This window comes from Puntigrus tetrazona, chromosome 6 (assembly GCF_018831695.1).
Source record: "Puntigrus tetrazona isolate hp1 chromosome 6, ASM1883169v1, whole genome shotgun sequence".
NCBI classification, from domain to species: Eukaryota; Metazoa; Chordata; class Actinopteri; order Cypriniformes; family Cyprinidae; genus Puntigrus; species Puntigrus tetrazona.
Window position 1 is genome coordinate 6,809,796 of NC_056704.1, and position 18,167 is coordinate 6,827,962.

General features: G+C 43.2%; 1 protein-coding gene across 2 annotated transcripts; it reads left to right on the forward strand.

Annotated features, from left to right (window-relative positions):
• Positions 1-14,527: 14,527 nt before the first annotated feature.
• pou3f3b (POU class 3 homeobox 3b) lies at positions 14,528-17,866 on the forward strand. Of its 2 annotated transcripts, none has more exons than XM_043243014.1 (2): positions 14,528-16,471; positions 16,805-17,866. In XM_043243014.1, the coding sequence occupies exons 1-2, from the start codon at positions 15,260-15,262 to the stop codon at positions 16,916-16,918; spliced, it is 1,326 nt and encodes a 441-aa protein (XP_043098949.1). In that variant the 5' UTR covers positions 14,528-15,259; the 3' UTR covers positions 16,919-17,866. The 2 variants fall into 2 exon arrangements, with proteins under 2 accessions (XP_043098949.1, XP_043098948.1); XM_043243013.1 differs by having other exon boundaries at positions 14,529-16,480.
• The last annotated feature ends 301 nt before the right edge of the window (positions 17,867-18,167 follow it).

The window sequence follows — 18,167 nt, forward strand, 5'->3', positions numbered from 1 at the left end:
GAAAGAGAGAGAGTGAGGTGGATTGAGCCTCAGCCTTGTCAGGATGGATTAAAGAAAAGACTTTGAGGGTTTTTTCAGAAATGCTGAAACTGAGCTTCCTGCTCTCTCCACAGTTCTTTTACTCCTGGCTCTTGCTTTTATCCTTTTTTTTATCTCGAGCCATTCATTAATAGTCCCCGAAATTAACGAGCACGTCATACATCCATGAACACCTCCAATAAACCATCAGGGAGGCCTCAGAATGACAGATGACATCCGTCCGTCTCTGTATGGGGAAGCATGGCCTGACAGGCTGAAAAAGAAGATGTCACTCATCTAATGGAATCTCTTAGCCCTACCCACTTCAGTGAGCAATAAACAAGTAAACGTGCAAAAGAATACTCTGGGACACTGAATTTCAAACCTGACCGTCTTGCTCACACACACAACACACACTCCCAAAGCACAGCCATGGGTAATTAAGCTCTCCATTGTGAAGACAAGGTTTTGATAACGTACTTCTCTTTATTCAGCAATATTTATGTCTCATCTCTGCACAGCCAAGGCGTATTGTACACTTGAAAAGAGCCATGAAGAGCCTCAATCACACACAAGACACACACACATGCAAACACGCACCCACCACACAATCACACTCATCTCCTCAAGAGGACATTATTGGAAACTCCCTGCAGAAAACATTATTTCAGGCCTGTGGAATAAATGAGGACAGTTTGGTGGAAGGCTGCTGGTAACCTGCATGGCTTATTTTAACCTGTCTCATTACAACAACCTTTAGTCCTCATTTCCTGGCAATAAAAACATATTTTACTGAGTGGTGGCTGTCAAAAAGAAAAAGAAAAAACTTGTTCAGAGGTTCTCCCAACTCCCTTGCTCTCCCTGTCTGATTGATGTTCTGAGGAGGCATTAACACTTCTCTCCATGCCTGTACTGAAGTTAATGCATGGGAAAGATGGATTACGCTACGTAATGGCGATGGCTTCCAGAAAGATGGCTCAGGAATCAATAATGAGTTTGTCCTCCCCTCTTTCTTCTCTGAGCTCGTCGCTTGCTTCGCTGCAATTAAATAAAACCACATTTGCATATGGAAAAATAATTAAAACAAACAAACCGCTAGGACTGCACTCTCTCCCACAGGAGAGAAAGCCAGAGATGAGGAGGACCCAAAAATGAAAAATGCCCCTCACTGAAGGGTGTAATTGCACCGCTCAGCTCCTCGTCCATTAATCCTGTCAATTCAGCTCTTCGCTAGTTCTTCTTGCTCTCCTTTACAGCTTCAGCACAGTCATGAGGCATGAATGCACAGATGATGTGGGTCTTGATGAAGAAGTTTTAACGAGTGAAACTACAGACCAACTTTACTCATTAGGACAAATGTGAGTGATCCATTAAGACTTGTTTGTAATATGCACTAATGTTGAAGCATATATGAGGGAGGCTATTGAGGACTTCAATCATAAAGACACCAATGTGTGAGCTGTGCGTAATCTCCCTCTGAGAACTCGGGAATAAACTTTCTCTTTTCCCAAATGTGCATGAAAGTTATTCGGAGAGTGTCCTCTGCCTGAAGACTCCTGTGTATCTAGGAGCTAAAAAGAATGTGTGTGTGTGTGTGTGTGTGTGTGTGTGTGTGTCTTTTTGCATACATGCGTTCTTGCATTTGCAGTGTTGGAGTCTTTGAAAGGACTCCCTGCTGATGCTGCAGGCAAGGAGCCATTGCTCGAGAGTCATGCAAGCAGGAGAGAGAAACCCGCTAAAAACTCAATTTCAACTTCATTTGAAGCCCGGGGATAAAAGATAGACAATCTCCCAGCATTCCCACAACCTCATCGAGGCTCTATCAGTGCACAGACGCATGAGCCCTGGCATGGTCTGTGCAGTAGTGGGCAGGGTACCAGCCGCAGAAACACATGTTAGTCCAGAGAGAATACCACCTCCTGGAGAGGCTCTGCCATGCTGTGAAAGAGCTGGCCAGGTTGGCAGCTCAACGGGCAAGACACACAGTCCAAAGGGGGCAACTTGGGTGTAATCCTCCATAGTCATGGTATGGCGAGCCATGTCTGTTTCCTCAAGTGCTGACTGTGCAGATGCCAGTGGTTCTTTTGGAACCTCTTGATGGCCAAATATGTACCAAAGTAAAGATTAAATTCAGAAATTCATGAATAAATTTGCATGATTAAATTTTCATTTTGAAGGTGAAGGAATACCATATCCATCCTGGTTCTTTTGAAAGTTCTTCGATTATATTTTCCCTCAGCTGAGGCTAAAAGCACACCTCATGTCCGGACTTGTGTATTATTTAGAGGTTCCCACATCAGACACACATTCCTAAAGGGGCAACTGTGCTTCCAAGCCCCATCAAGATGCCTGCGAGATACACAAGGTACATTTGCATTCATCGAGGCCTGCCATGTTTTCTCTTCCTCCCCTGAAAGAGCTCAACATGATCCAGTGGGCTGTAGCCCCAGGCTAGAACAACACTGCTTAAAAACGCCTGCTTTCTGACGAGGAAACACTTCCAGGATTGCAAAGCTTGCTCTGATCTGTCCATCCTCTGTGCTGTCTATAGACATTGTCTCGTCTCCTCTGTTTAAAGACTCCTTCGGCTTTCCAAGAAGACAACTTTTAAGTCAAACACTGACCGAGAACACAATATTACAGTTTACTCTTACCGATTTGACCATAGTTAAATATCAGTAAAATTTGCCAGGCACTCCTGTAGGTAAGTCCTGTAGGAAAATTTGGCACTAACATAGCCATCATGACCATAATTCTCAGGGAATGCATGAACTGTTGGAGAATGTATAACTTGAATGCAATGTAAGTTCTTTTGGATAAAAGTGTGTGCCATAAATGCAATGCATAAATGTCAAATAAATAAAAAAAATCAATTAAAGCATCTTTTAAAATGAAACTGTTCATTGCCTTGGAATAACGGCTGGATCAGCCGAAGTTGGTTTTGTGCTTACAGTGTTACACATCTTGAGCATCTGCAGCTAAATGAACCAAAGCCCAGCATCAAATGGATGGGACCTTTAGCACAGAAGGTTTTGACTAGTGGCTTCCCTGATGCCCACCAGTTGTGCAAGAAGCGTAAGCACAGAAGAGTTATGGGTATGCATCAGACCTTTGTGAGAATAAAAAGCTGATCTTGTGTTACATAATGAGGGATTCGGTCTCATCTCCGAAAGCAGATGGGGTGTGTGAGGCACAGCGGCTCCCCTGCAGTAAATAACTTGTTGACTGCTTTGACCTCTCTTTGTGCTGTTCTGGATGAGTGGACCTGCGGTGAACATGTGCTTGGAAGAGTAAAGGAACAGCGAAGGAGGGGGAGGAGGTTGTTGGGAGGGCATATGGCAGCAGCCTCTTCTTCAGAACTCAACGTAGTCTGCTCTGACACCCCCATCCTCCCCCCTACACTCCTCGACCAAGGCAGTGCTCCGTCCTGGGCTGCAGATTGCTTATGACAGCCGCACTATTTCAAGTGTAGATTTGAGCTAAATTGAAATGAGCAGTACCACCTGTGCCGGTGGGGGCCTGCACTCAAGTCTCCTGCAGTGGTGCAGGGAAAAACCTGCTACCTACAACCTTCAAAGCCACCGCCTTCTCTTGCAATCTGCTTCCGCTCTTCCCCCCATTCCTTCAGCTGCCCCACAAGGATCCTTTCCCTGGAGCTCAGCTCTCGAGCAGCCGGCTTTCAGATATTTCTCACGCTGCTAGACTCATATGGTGTTGGTTAGCATGTAACAGACCCATTTTCTTGAAGAAACTAAGGATGAAACCTGACGGAAAGAAAATAAACGTGCAATATCATAATATGACACTTCAAAAGAGGAATCCCTTGTGCGTTTATTGTCGGACCTACTAGTGTTGAATTAAGAAAGTGCTCAGGCGAGGTAATGACAGACGGGAAGTGACTCATTGCAGGCAGGATGTAGTCGGTGTCAGTCAGCCATGAGAGTGGTGAGGGTGGCGTGAGGACAGACATGGGGTCAAACACTCACCGCCTCATCGAGTTCATTTCCACACTGTCCTCTGCAGGGTGCTTCCCCTCTGAGGGACTCACCAGAGAAACGCTTCATTCACTCACTGATCAGTGGCCTTTTCCTCCTCCTCTTCCTACCCTCTCCCTGCCTCCCCCTCCTTTCTCACTGTCTCTTTTCACACACACACACACACACACACACACTGGGGTGGTGCGAGGCTCTGAACTGGAAGCCGTGCTTTCTAATAGCGCAACAGGAGGTGAGCAGTGTCACTCGCAGACTTTCAGCAGTGGGTGTCGGACTAGTGTAAACTGTATCATCAGTGGGATTGTACTGGCAGACACACCTGCCAACTGTTCTGCATACGGACATCTGCTAAACCATCAGATACGAGATACATTTCCTCATAAAAATCCACGTCAGTCCGCTTTCCGAATCATACAAGCCCAGCGGATCCATGTCAGTCGATGAAACACAGCCCACAGCTGGGTATAGTTATCTCAACACTGCTGGCCTTCAGTGACTATTATGGGTCAATGAGTAGGTCTGGTCACTCGATGGCTGTTCGTTAAAGAGAGGTCAGATGTTTCGCGTTGCAGTTAGTGGTGTTTGCGGCTATGTTGCCACTCAGCTGGTCACTCCTAATGATCAGGCAATCGATAGGGCCTGCAGTTCCCTGTGACCAAGCTGTCAAAAGAACAAATACACACACACACACACACTTAGTGTGAGGCAGTATGGCACAGCCCAGCGCAGTAGTGTCAGATGATTATCCATGAGAGACTAGTCAGTGGGAGTTTCTGCTACTGTTGAAAAAGACATTGAAAAGCTTGTCTGGAACAATTAGGCATAAACGGCTGACAAAATACCGAATTGTAAATATTAAACAGCAGAGAGGTCAATATGCTTGGATTTCTAACTCCCCTATGCAAGATATGAAAGGAATTAAGAAATATTAGCATGCAATTTTGATTAAAAACAGCCTTGTATAGCCTGGCGCACGCAGTCACTGTCTTTGATCATAATGCCTAAATAATGTCGATTTTGATCATTCTTCAGGAATTAATTTTTAGCTTGTTTATCTTGTAGCCTATCAGGATTGTAGCTTTTCCGCCCAGAGAATGATTTACATGATTGAACAAACAGACTGTGTGTTTGTCTGTTAAATCGCGAGTGAAGCCAAACCCAGAGTTTCTGATTTTCACTTCCATGGTTAGGGAATGGCAATGCGCACTACCTGTCTGGCATCTTTCTCTGTATGTGTGTGTGTGTGTGTGTGCTGTCTCATGGTTAAGTGCACAGGAAGGCTCATTGTAGTCCACTGGGCTGGCAGATAAAAGCGGATTCATTCTCTGTGTCTGGCGACACAAGAAGTTCCTCCGAGTGGCTGGCTGGCCCGCCCCATCTGCTGTCCACACTGAAAGGCCCGTTTGTTGGCTGCTCTTCAGAGACTGGGCCACTCGGAACCCGAGGGTTCTGGAAGTGATCCAGAGAAGACTGTACCAAGCGGTTAGTCTGAGAGAGGCGCTGAGTGGCACCGTAAACAGGAGGCAGAGAGGGGACTTGCTGTCACACACGTTTTATTGTTTCACATCAGCACCAGTGCGGTACCACAAAACAGTAAATACACTGACAAAAGCAAAATGTTCAGTTAAATGACCAAACAACAACATGGTGAGAAGGTTCAAGATGTCAGCCTGTTAACATGTGACTTAAAGTGTGTGTGTGTGTGTGTGTGTGTGCATATGTGCATGACAAATATATATTTTTAATTCTACGATACAACTTTGATAATAAAATCACTATTAATATTGTTGTTGTTTTGTTCGGAGCTATTGTGTTTTCTTATAGTGTTAGCAAAATACTGAGCTAAATGTAATGGCCGTCTGTCTTCAGGGCTAATGGAGCCAATGATGGACATTTGTTACAATGCTGCCTAGCAGTTACGCACAGCAGAGCACATAATTATATAAAAATATAAGAGTTTGTTGACTTCAACAAAGCACTTTCTGCTCGCTCTCATTTCCCCCCTCTCTTTTTTTTTCCGGCTTCTTATGGTTTCTTTGTAAAGGATTTAGAAAATTATAGCAGTTAATTTAATACATGTGATATGTTGAATACAGTTGAAAATATTAAATATAATGAGGGTTACATAGCACGCAGCTTTTTAAAACATATGCATGGAGTTTTTTAATTCACTGTTTTTTCTCTCATCTCCCTGATGCCGATAATTAATATCTACCTGTAAATGTTTCGCTAATCTCCTCGGTTATATCGGTGCAGTTCAGTCTGAAAACTCTAATCCCATATTTACTTTCCAGCCGTTTTCTGTCCCCTGATAATCTGTTTATGCGTGAGTGTGGCGTTGCGTTCTGCCGGGTGCTTGAGGGGTGTGAGCTGTGTTGTACGGAGGGCTCTGTGCGATTACAGGGGCTCAGTCTTGGCGGGCACTCAGAGTTGTCAAAGCCTTTGATCTGAACTGTCTTCATAATCACTTCAAAAAGTGTTCGCGGCACCGTGAGGGGTTTACAAATTCGCCCTGTACTTTTCCTGCGCTCTTAAAGCAGTTGATGCTCTGTGTTTAAGACCTGTCCGCCATGATGAGAGGTAAAGAGGAGGAAAGCGTTTTAAAATAATCGCTCACTTCGCAGATACAGTATGCGTATATTTGTAAAAATTTATTTTATCCGTCCCTATCTGCATGGTCGTTTCGAATGTTTATGATGTGTCTGTCACTGTTGGTCTGCTTTAATTCTTCCTTTCTTTCTATAAACAAAGTGAGGGACAAAAGTGAAATTCTTCCGCCTTTTGCTCTGCGGACTCACAAGGGGCGCGAGCAGAAGAGAAAAGAAACTCGACTGTTCTCTTTAACAACAGCATTTGCATATTTTTATAGTCTCTCAAAGAAAAATAGCCGGCAGGCTAACAGCTCCAGCAGCAGTGTAAGCTGAAAACGGAAGCAGTGAGATTTCTGTGTGTGTGTGTGTGTGTGTGTGTGTGTGTGTGTCTCCGCTCACAGCGTGGCCACTCTGTCCCTCTGCAGCAGATTGAGTCTGGGTCCAACGTGGAAGGAGGCCCCTCTCCCTAGAGAAGGGAGGGAAGGTGGGAGAGTCGAAGCTCCTCTCCTGCAAGAGAAATAACAATGTTAGAATCAGTTGGAACTGCATCTTGAACAAATATTCTTTCTACGGCACGCAATACGCATTTTGTCTCCAGGCGCATTTTTTTCCTCCAGGTGTCCAGATGCTCACCATGTTCGCTAATAAAGTCTGTGTAGATGTCTGATAACACCCCTTACACTTTATTTATTGAGGTGAGTGACTGATCCTTGAATTGAGAGGAAATGTACTTTTTGTGTAGGCAAGCAAATAAAAATGCAGAACTGAGCTCATTACATCACAGACAGATAGATGTGAGCTTTTCTCGATACATACTGATGCGTGTTCACACTTTATTTCTGTATTTTAATTGTATTCATTTTTAATAGATTATTTAGTTTACACTGAGGTTACATTTCGACACCTTATGGCCCAATTATCGGTATATAAACTCCACAGTGTGTTTTGTATATACCCTGTCGTCACCACAACTGCCATTATAAATGCTATTACTTTATAATTTCTTCAGCATATGCTATAGGAGGCCTGTTTGCATGTATAACATGAGGTTTAGATAGAAATATCCAGCTCTATCACCCACAGAGAGCGCACTGTATAGCCATTATCGTGCATACCAGAAATTAGACTCATTGACCTTTCCACCTTACACATGAGACACATATGTTTCCTTAGCTTAGCCATTATTCAGCCTCTAAGCACTGCGGTGCACCCTTAGCATGCACATTTTAATAAAAGCGAGTGAGAGCGAACTGGAGGAGTTTAGAATTATCCATTGCATGTTGCCTGAGTTAAGGGCAGCATTTTAGCTGTGGGGCTGTCCGTGTGCCCGGCCTGAGTAATGAGTAATGTGTGGTAGGCAGTTTGGCAGAAGGTCAGGCCACTTCTAGCAAGGCTGGTGAACGTTGCTTTTGCGACCCTGCGGGGCTGTATGCGTGAGTGAACCGAGAGGGAGAGAATTAGAGGAGGAGACAAAGTGGTAGAAACGGTAGAGACAGAGAGCGAGGAAAGGCCCAGAGGTTTACAAGACCGTATAGGATGCCAAAAATAAGGATACAGATGTAAGTAAACCCATTTTTCCTGCTGTGGGAGAGAACGTAATTAAGATGACACACAAATGATTTTCTGACAACCGCGTGTGCCCACACACACACACAAAAGCAGAAGATTTTATACAGTTGCTAATACGTTCAGGCTGTCATTTGTCAGTTGCACGTCACCTTTTTCGACTGGCTTAAGCCACATGTTTCTCTGACTTATATACTATGACTTGCATATTTCAACAAAAGTATCTACAGCAAAACGCTCCTGTTTCCATCACCTCTCCAGCAGAGTTAACGTTCCCGTCTGGTAACCCACTCCAGGACAGGCTCCATCATTTATCCCTGATCGGGCTGAAAGCAAGCAGAGCTAAATTTGTGTTTCGACGCACCGCACTGCCATAAACAGCATCGCATTTCCTTCCCATTTTCACCATGAATCTCAAACGGCGCACGCCAGTTACATTAAAACAACACATGAGGAGAATTACAGCCGTATTATTTTATTTGCAGTACCTGTAATAGGCCTCATATCACAAGCAATATTTACTGAGCCAAGCGGCTTTGCTGTGGATTTATTGCGTTGACAGTTTGCACTCTGTCGAATGTAGTTATTTTGTATAACTCAAGAATAAAAGAAGCCGCATATGATCTTCTTTTTTAATACTACGGGGTGAACTGGATTGTCTAACCTTACAGATCGCACTTTCTGCAACCAACGAGGAAATCCTTAAATCCGTAGATGCGCTGTTGAAACCGAACATTTCTGTTTCATCACTCGAAAACCACACTGCGTCTGGCCACTGGCATAAGATTTCCATGTTTCTCACAGTCAACATAACACCTTCAACTATTGAAACTCCTCTCCTGTATCGCTGAGAGGCACTTTCGCGAGCGAAGCTAAAATGGCAAGAGACGCGTTTTCTCGCAAAACGAGCAACAGAAAAAACACAGAGGTCACTTCCAATGCGTGGTTCCTCTGTTATTCAATTTGATTGGGATTTTGGGTGATTTGCGCTGTGCATCTCTGGGGAAATAAATGCTTTGATTAATGTAATCCTGAGCAGGGAGGTACCACAAACCGCACTCCTCGGGGGAACGGTGCTGTTTGACAAACAAAAACACGCAGGGCACCACTTCGGTCCACACACAATGGATACATTTTAAATGGTAGAGGGCACGTCGCAGCGCTCGGGCAACTTTTTCATCAGATTAATATGTTGATGCATAATTAAGATGGCATATCAGATAATCCTAGCATGTATATATATATATATAATCAAGTGTTTCGTGAAAGTGTCCCTGACACATAATGGGACAGTAGGAGTTAGATTATTGCGGTGGCCTGCAGCAGTAATCAGTGCAGGATGTCCGAGAGATATCGTTAGTCCACATGGGATATGTCAGTTATAAACACACACACAGAGAGAGAGAGAGAGAGAGAGGAGACTAGCATCCATATCATGAAACAGACAGCTTTGTGTCACATCACACACATCAAGAGATGGGTGGTATTCAAAGCTGGGGTCCTGACTCATTTGCGGGATAACGTCATGAATATAATGCATGATGTGGTCTTTATTTCGTATTTTACTCATTTTAGTCTATTTGCATATTCGCGCGCGCGTTTATTTATTTATTTATGCTAGCATTAGAAGTTGCATCCACGTATCATTTAAAGCGCATTATGACATTTGCATTGATTTCCAATGGGAGAAAGCCTAATCAATAAGGGGCTGGCTGGAATGTTTACGAATAATGAAGCTCGGGTAATCTTCGTGTAAGACATAGAGCTCTGAAACGTTTCTCGCCGTTTCGGTCACGAGCAGCGCGCCTCCTGGGCCGGTGCTACGGGAAATGATGCACAAGGGAGCAGTGGAATAAACAAGGCGGAACGACGTGACGCACTCCGTGGGCTTCCGCGTGTCGAGCAAGGGTGGAAAATAATGCCAGTCGTAGTCACAAATTATGAAATAACATCGCTCAGTCGATTACTCTTCCTATCACAGAACATTTAGACTGATCCTGTGTAGATCTGCATTTTTGCCGTTATTTTAATCATGATCTTTTTTTTTTTTTTCCAAATAGCTATGTTTCGTTTGCAAATTATTTCACATTCCATAACGTATATTAACAAGACTGGCTATGTTTAAGGATGGCAGCTATCGACACAAGGCGAATTCCTTTTCCGTTCAGATTAAGAAAGCAATGTATTTATGACTGCAGTTAAACTAAATATATAACTAAGCAACACGGTTCCGAATCAGACGCGATGCATTATTATATATGAGGTTGTAATTATTATAATTAGTCTATTTGTTTCATAATAACGTTATAAACATTGCCATACTACTATGACATTTTATCTTCCGGAATTAGGAGAAAATAAGAGACATCGCTTCCTCTTTTTGGGACGACGCCAGAGCTCTGGCCTACAATTTCACGCTGTCAAACATGAGCTCAGCGCTTTGAAGGTTTGTTTCTCGAATTAATGACAATTCAGCAGAGGGCTATATTTCTGTTACACGTATTGTCTTTCTTCAAAACCGATAGACATTTAATTAAAATATAATAAAAGAAAATATATATATATATATATATATATATATATATATATATATATATATATATATATATATATATATATATATATATATATATATATATTTATTTATTTATTGCTTTAGGATAGTGTTAATATTCAATCCTTTTAAATGATGATCAGTTAAAATCGCGTTCAGTATGTTTTTTTGCGATTTTGAAATTTACACGATTATTCAAATATTTAACTAACACTCGCGCCTCTTTTCATAACAAAGCGTTTTCGTAACAAATCATTTATTCTTGTTTTTGCTGAAAACGTATCTATCGTGTCACTAATGTGTCACGCGCATGGGCGAGTTTTTAAATGCATTTAAATGTTATATCAGCATTTTCACGCAACAACAAAAAAAAAACACATTTGGGTAACGTTTTCTAAATGTGATAAACCATCTGTGAAAAAAAAATGATTTATTTATAAACTTAACGAAGCCATTTCATAAATTAAAAACTCCAAGTTAAGTCCACGTTATCAAAGTCAAAATACGGTGAAAATGCGTTTGAAAACTACACTGAATCAATCAAGTGTAACAAACAGCACGGTTTGCGTCGTTTCTTTCAGCAATAACAATAATTTGAATTAACGTGTTATGAATAAATTAATTGTACGGAGAGGGGGGGGGCTCGCGTTATGATTTCAACAGGTATCAGTTCACGATATCAGGATCCTATGTTTCTCCTCCCAAAATATAAGAATAAATCAATAATCAAGGACAATACCCCAATTACTCACCATTAGCGCTTTTACCGTACTGACTAAGCGCGACACCTGCTGGTCACAAAACACCCCCCATACGTCACTGTCAAGCGCGTAAGGGTGAGATCTAATCTTTATGGCTGTGTGCTGATTCCAGTTATTTTATGTATACATCTTCTGTAGACGCTCGCGTCTCTATAGACGTTTACGAATCTTGAGCTGTGCGTTTGGCGCAACGGCGAGATGTTCTTGGCTTGACTGTGGCTCTTTCATCTCGACTCCAGTGCACAAACATATAGCTTAATGCGACCAGTGTTCCCTCTTTTATTCCGCTCACCATAGCAACCGAGAGGAAGGGTTCAGAAATGCTTTGCCCATGAATGAAACAAACGGTCTTAGTGGGGCTGCGAGAGAGATGGCATCTTCGACCGGGAGGGCACATAGAGTTAACCGAAAAAAAGAGAATTATCGAATGGAAAGGTTTTCGTTTATATATATATATATATATATATATATATATATATATATATATATATATATATATATATATATATATATATTAATCAAATTTAAATTTACTTTTGCAAAACTGTCTGTAGCTTATATTTTGTTTATAATTTAAACGGCGTCTATATTTTTATGCACATCTTGCACAGACGCTTGCTTATTTTCTTTGCTTGCCGTCCGCGATCTGCTAGACCGGTTTCCGCTCGGTTGCTCCTCGCGCTGTCTCGCGCAGTCGTTCAGCGACGACTGAAATCCTTGCCGTCGTTAACGCGCAGTCTCGAGCCGCACATCGCGCGCTACGGAACGAGTTCAGCGCCGCGGACCAAGTTGCATCAAACTTTGGCGCGGAAGTAAAAGATCGATTTATGCAAACGACCTGATATCCACTTGTACGCGACTCCGCCGAGAATTCCTCCGAGGGTCTCCTGTTTGAATTTGATTGATTGCACATTCTCCACTGGACATTCACTACAAAACAGCAGCTTAACCGTCTGCTCGCTATTTATAAAGCTAAACAGTCTTATTGATTTTTACGCGAAAAAAGGATTTTCGCAGACACACGCATATATATATATATATATATATATATATATATATATATATATATATATATATATATATAGGTCATACTATATAGATAGATTAATGCTAAGGTATGCTATATTATATTATGCGTGATAATGCAACTGAAACCCCGCTGAATGCCGATTTATTTTCACTTACCGTAAGATTCCACGATAACTGGAAAAATGTCTCAAATACTGCATTGTTCGTCCATCAGTGACCGACTCTCTCCCTCCGTTTTGGTCCTTCCTAAGATTTTCTTCCCTCTGACTCAACTGAGCGGAGCTCTCCTCTGCACCGCTATTATTTTCACTAAAATATATGAAAATTTATGCAAATGAAAATCAGCACTAACTGTTCGTCTCTTGTTATACTTGGGGATTTTTCCCTCTCTACTTGCACGGAAAACAAATGATCTCCCCAGCAGGGAACACGGGGACCTTGTTACATAAACAAATAAATAATAAACAGCCTACTTTTCAGATAAAAACATTAAACTTCAAAAAGTTGAAGGCTTGAACGTTTGAAATTGCTTTGGATCCTCGGAGTGAGTGAATCCCTTTCCTCGCGCTGGCTATCACGTTTCTTATGGCCGCACGAGACTTTGAAAGCGAGCAGTATGAAACGCGTAGCAGTAATTTAGACCGAAATCTGCTGGAAATTAATGAATAGACAGCCCCGTGGCGGTGGCCCTACTTTGCCATTCAATGTAAACAAATCCACGAGGTTCTCTCGGTTTTTGAGCCTGATCCAAATGAAATCTTCTGGGAAGGGGAGCGCCTATAGTCCTCTCTTGGGTTTTCTACAAAACCTGATTCGGTGGTTTTATATCCGATGCTAAATGAAATCTAAAACAAGCTTTTCTGTCACAATAGCCATCGGAGTGATTATTGGTGTATAATTGTGCGTTGCGGTTTGCCTGTCTTTATTATGACACGTAGGCTATTATTCTAGCAGTAGTTCATAAACAAGAAGTTCCTTTGACACCAAGCCTACTGAAGCTCGGGGGACCGTATGTCAATCACCCCAATTTTTCTTTGGACTAGCACTTTTATTTATACCGCTGGGTGAATCCATATGTTGTAGGGGTCTGGTGGTAACGTCTAAACAATTCGGCGCGAAATTTGAAAAGGAATGGCGCGTTCGCCCTATGGACGGCCGACCTTGCTATAGTCAAATTAAAAGAAGTCTCTTGCAAAACCCCCAAAGGACTGCTCAGTTTGCCTTCGTTTTGGTTGCCACTTTCTCCCCATGCCTTTCTTGCGCTCTCTGTTTCCGCTTGGAAGCATCTCACAGTCACGTCGTTAACTCTTGAGAGGCCGACGTTTCAGAAGAAAAAAAAATTAGCAGGCTAGCAGTCAGTAGCAGTGACGCAATTATTGCGCCCATATTTTTAAACGACCGTTAAGCTAAGTTTAAAAATTGCGACTGACAAACTAGAGGAAATTTGATGTAAACGATTTCGAAATATAAATAGCAAGAAGATCAGTCGTATTTGTTAGAGGTCACTGTACCTCACTAAATTCAACCGAGGGCTTAGTGATAGAAGTATGTGTTGTTATTTTAATATGGCCCTGAGAAGAAAAAAAAAGCCCGCTAACAGCCGCACCGTTAACGATTCTCCAAAATGATTCACCAAAACTGTGGGAAATTGTACTTAAATCGGGGCAGATTCGTATATTTCCACATACTTCGGAGTTTTCAGTCATTTATCTTGATTTATTTACTTAAATTCAAAAGCAGCCAATTGGAATAGCCGGAAGGGGGGTCTAAGTGCCTGAAGCGGCTTCTCTAGACCTGTCAATCTCGCCCGTGCTGTCCAATCAACGAGAGCCGTGCACCCGACTTCCTCGCGTTTGGGGAAAAGACGTGGACGATGTACGCGGCGCAGAGTAAACACTCGTGTGTCCTCGAGCTCTGAGGGAGGGACGGAGCTAACTGTCAGAGAGAGAGAGAGAGAGAGAGAGAGAGAGAGAGAGAGAGAGAGAGAGAGAGAGAGGGAGGGAGAGAGGGAGGGAGAGAGAGCGAGCGAGAGGAGAGAGAACAAGCGAATGAGAAAGAAGGCATGCAACACTGCTTTGCACTGTAATACTGGATTGTACTTCAACTGGAGCGGTTTGGCAGGTTTAAACACATCAAAACAGAACAAAGAGACAGACTTTACAGCACCATAAAAGAATCTGCAAAAGAAAAGAAATAAAGGGACGGAGCAAGTGAAATCGCTGCGGCTAAATAACAAAAGAATTGAGGAAGAACCACGTTTAATATTTTTCCACTCGGTAACGGAACATACGTTTGGACTTATTATTTTTAAGGGCATATTACAACTTCTTCAAGCGCCAGAAGTTTCTCGCGGGACAAAGTTTCGAAACATTTTTTTTTTTCATTTTTCCGATTGTTTTGTTTTTTTTCTTTGTTTCAGACTATTTAAGCAGAAAACATAGATCGAAGGACCGTTTGACTTCCGAGGGCTTTTCCAACGCTGACATAAAAGTGGAATTTATCGTTTCAGTCATTCATATGCTCGAAATATATGAATGCCCAAATTATCCAAGAGACGGATTTCGTCCTCTCGCCTACAATATCTTTTTCTCTTTGCTTTTTTTTCGTTGTTGTTGATGGTGTTTGCCAAAACGCGAGCCAGACTTTTAAAGTTTGAATAATTCATGAGATATAATTTGCCTGCGTTAAAAAAGTTTCTGCAAAAGGGAGGGGGTGATCGGCAAACATATTCGTAAGGTTAGCGGAATGGCCACAGCGGCTTCCAACCCTTATCTACCCAGCAGTAGTATATTATCGTCCGGCTCGATCGTGCACTCGGACTCCGGAGGTGGGATGCAGCAGGGCAGTGCTGCGGTAACCTCGGTGTCCGGTGGGTACAGGGGAGACCCAGCGGTTAAAATGGTACAAAGCGATTTCATGCAGGGCGCGATGGCAGCGAGCAACGGGGGACATATGCTGAGCCACGCTCACCAGTGGGTGACGTCCTTGCCTCACGCCGCAGCGGCGGCCGCGGCTGCCGCAGTGGCCGCAGCCGAAGCCGGATCGCCGTGGTCGTCTAGTCCCGTTGGAATGACAGGCAGCCCGCAGCAGCAGCAGGACGTGAAAAATAACTCGGGGAGAGACGATTTGCACTCTGGGACTGCTCTGCATCACAGGCCCCCGCATTTAGGTCCCCACCAGACTCACGCGGGCGCCTGGGGTAGCACAACCGCTGCCCACATCCCTTCTCTAACCGGGAGCCAGCAGCAGCAGCAGTCCCTCATATACTCGCAGCCTGGAGGCTTCACGGTGAACGGCATGCTCAGTCCGCCGGGCGGCCAGAGCCTAGTGCACCCGGGTCTGGTGCGCGGCGACACGCCGGAGCTCGACCACAGCAGCCACCACCACCACCACCACCACCAGCACCAGCATCACCAGCAAGCGCACCACGGAGTGAACAGCCACGACCCGCACTCCGACGAGGACACGCCGACGTCGGACGACTTAGAGCACTTTGCCAAGCAGTTCAAACAGCGCCGGATCAAACTGGGCTTCACGCAAGCGGACGTGGGCTTGGCGCTGGGCACCCTCTACGGGAACGTCTTCTCGCAGACCACAATCTGTCGCTTCGAAGCGCTCCAGCTCAGCTTTAAGAACATGTGCAAGCTGAAGCCGCTGCTTAACAAATGGCTGGAGGAGGCGGACTCCTCCACGGGCAGCCCCACCAGCATCGACAAGATAGCGGCTCAGGGCAGGAAGCGCAAGAAGCGCACCTCCATAGAAGTGAGCGTCAAAGGTGCGTTGGAGAGTCACTTCTTGAAATGTCCCAAGCCTTCGGCCCAAGAGATAACCTCTCTGGCGGACAACCTGCAGCTGGAGAAGGAGGTGGTGAGAGTTTGGTTTTGCAATCGGAGACAGAAAGAGAAAAGGATGACGCCCCCAGGAGTGCCGCAGACGCCGGAGGATGTGTATTCTCAGGTCGGCAATGTGAGTGCAGATACACCGCCCCCCTCCATGGACTGCAAACGAATGTTCAGTGAGACATAGAACAGCATACGAGACTAAAATATTTTATATATGACTAATCTGATAAAAACACAGACTATCGTCGAGATAGCAAAACATTTTGATACTGTGATTGTGAGGGAATATTGAGACTGCAGATGTGTTATATATTTTTTTCACAAGAAAAAAAAAAAAAAAAAAAAAAAAAATCACCCCTCTTCCTTCCCAACCCTAAACCGCCCGCTAATCTTCTTCCAGGCCCTTAAATGTCTTAACCTAAAAGGTTGTGTCTGCTCTTTCTTTCAGGGACATTTTTTAGTAGATTACTTAAAAGATGCAAGTTTAACTGGGCCGAGCGAACCGGGCGACCAGAGGGTGACAACTACAAGTTCGTTCCACCAGGTAATATTGGCGCATTAACTTCAACTGAAAAATAACAGAAATTAGCAATGAACAACAAAATCTTTGCCCCCCTCCACCCCACCCTACCCTGTTGTACCAATGTCTTGTTTGAGAGGCAAAAGACGCAGGCAATTGTGTGTGTTGTTATGGGACATTAAACCTCAAACAAAGGGATGAAATTCAACCGAAACAATGCGAAGAACAGTGGCATCCACGAAGCTTCCATCCAACTTGGCAGAGAAGACTGCATGGTTTGATATTATCCAAAAATATGGAATGGATTTTTTTTCCTGGCCTTCCAATCCTTACGAAAACAACAAAAGACTTGCCCTCGGTTTCTGATCTTCAAGATCACACATCTTTTGATTTTTTTTTCTCTCCCTTTCTTTTTTAATGTAAAGAACTGAACCTTACGTGGATTTTTTTGAGGACGAATTTAAATCAAAGATGACTTTTGAAAAGACTGAATATTCCGCAGCTGCACCTCTTTGAAAATCTTCTGCGCGAACATCCGTTGCCAAGTGGGCCAGAGCTGGTGCTGGGGATGTTTTCATGTGCTGCCATTTCCAAGCAGTATTCTTTGGTAGGTTTTAATAAACAAGACTATGTAAAGCCGGCAATATAGATTCATTAGATCAGATGCTGATCGGAATTATTTACTTAATATTTTTCATTAAAATGCTTTGTTTTAATATTTTATTCGGGATACATACGAACTATTCCAAACAGTTATTATTTATTTCCCCCCAGACTTGTGTAAAATGTTTTTTTTCCCTGTTTTCGTTGTTGACCTTATTTGTTTTGTTTCATTTTGTATCCTCGTTTTTAAAAGAGCACAAATCTACACGAGCTGACTTTGACAGTAGGTAATAAGGGTATATTTTGATGTGATGATTTGATTGTAATTTAATTTCAGTAGTGATTCCGTAAGAGATGATCGAGAACAATAAATTTGTTAGAATGAAACGAAATTGTGTGTTGTGCCTAAGATCGTAGCTGTTTCTAATTTTTGTTCGAGCGACATTTAGCCAAATGCATTTAAAACGATGACTGCTGAATATTAATAGCCTTGCGTTACGACGTGCAGGATAGAAATAAGCCTCGAAATCCAAACCTTTCTATTATCGTGCCAACAATGTTTGATTTAAAAATGCAGCCGTCGTGCAAGGGTTCCACACGAGGAGTTTTTGTCTAAAAATAAACGTAAATTCAAAATAGATCGGCGTTACGTGGCGATCGTTTAGGCCTCAGCAGAAAGCACTAGTTT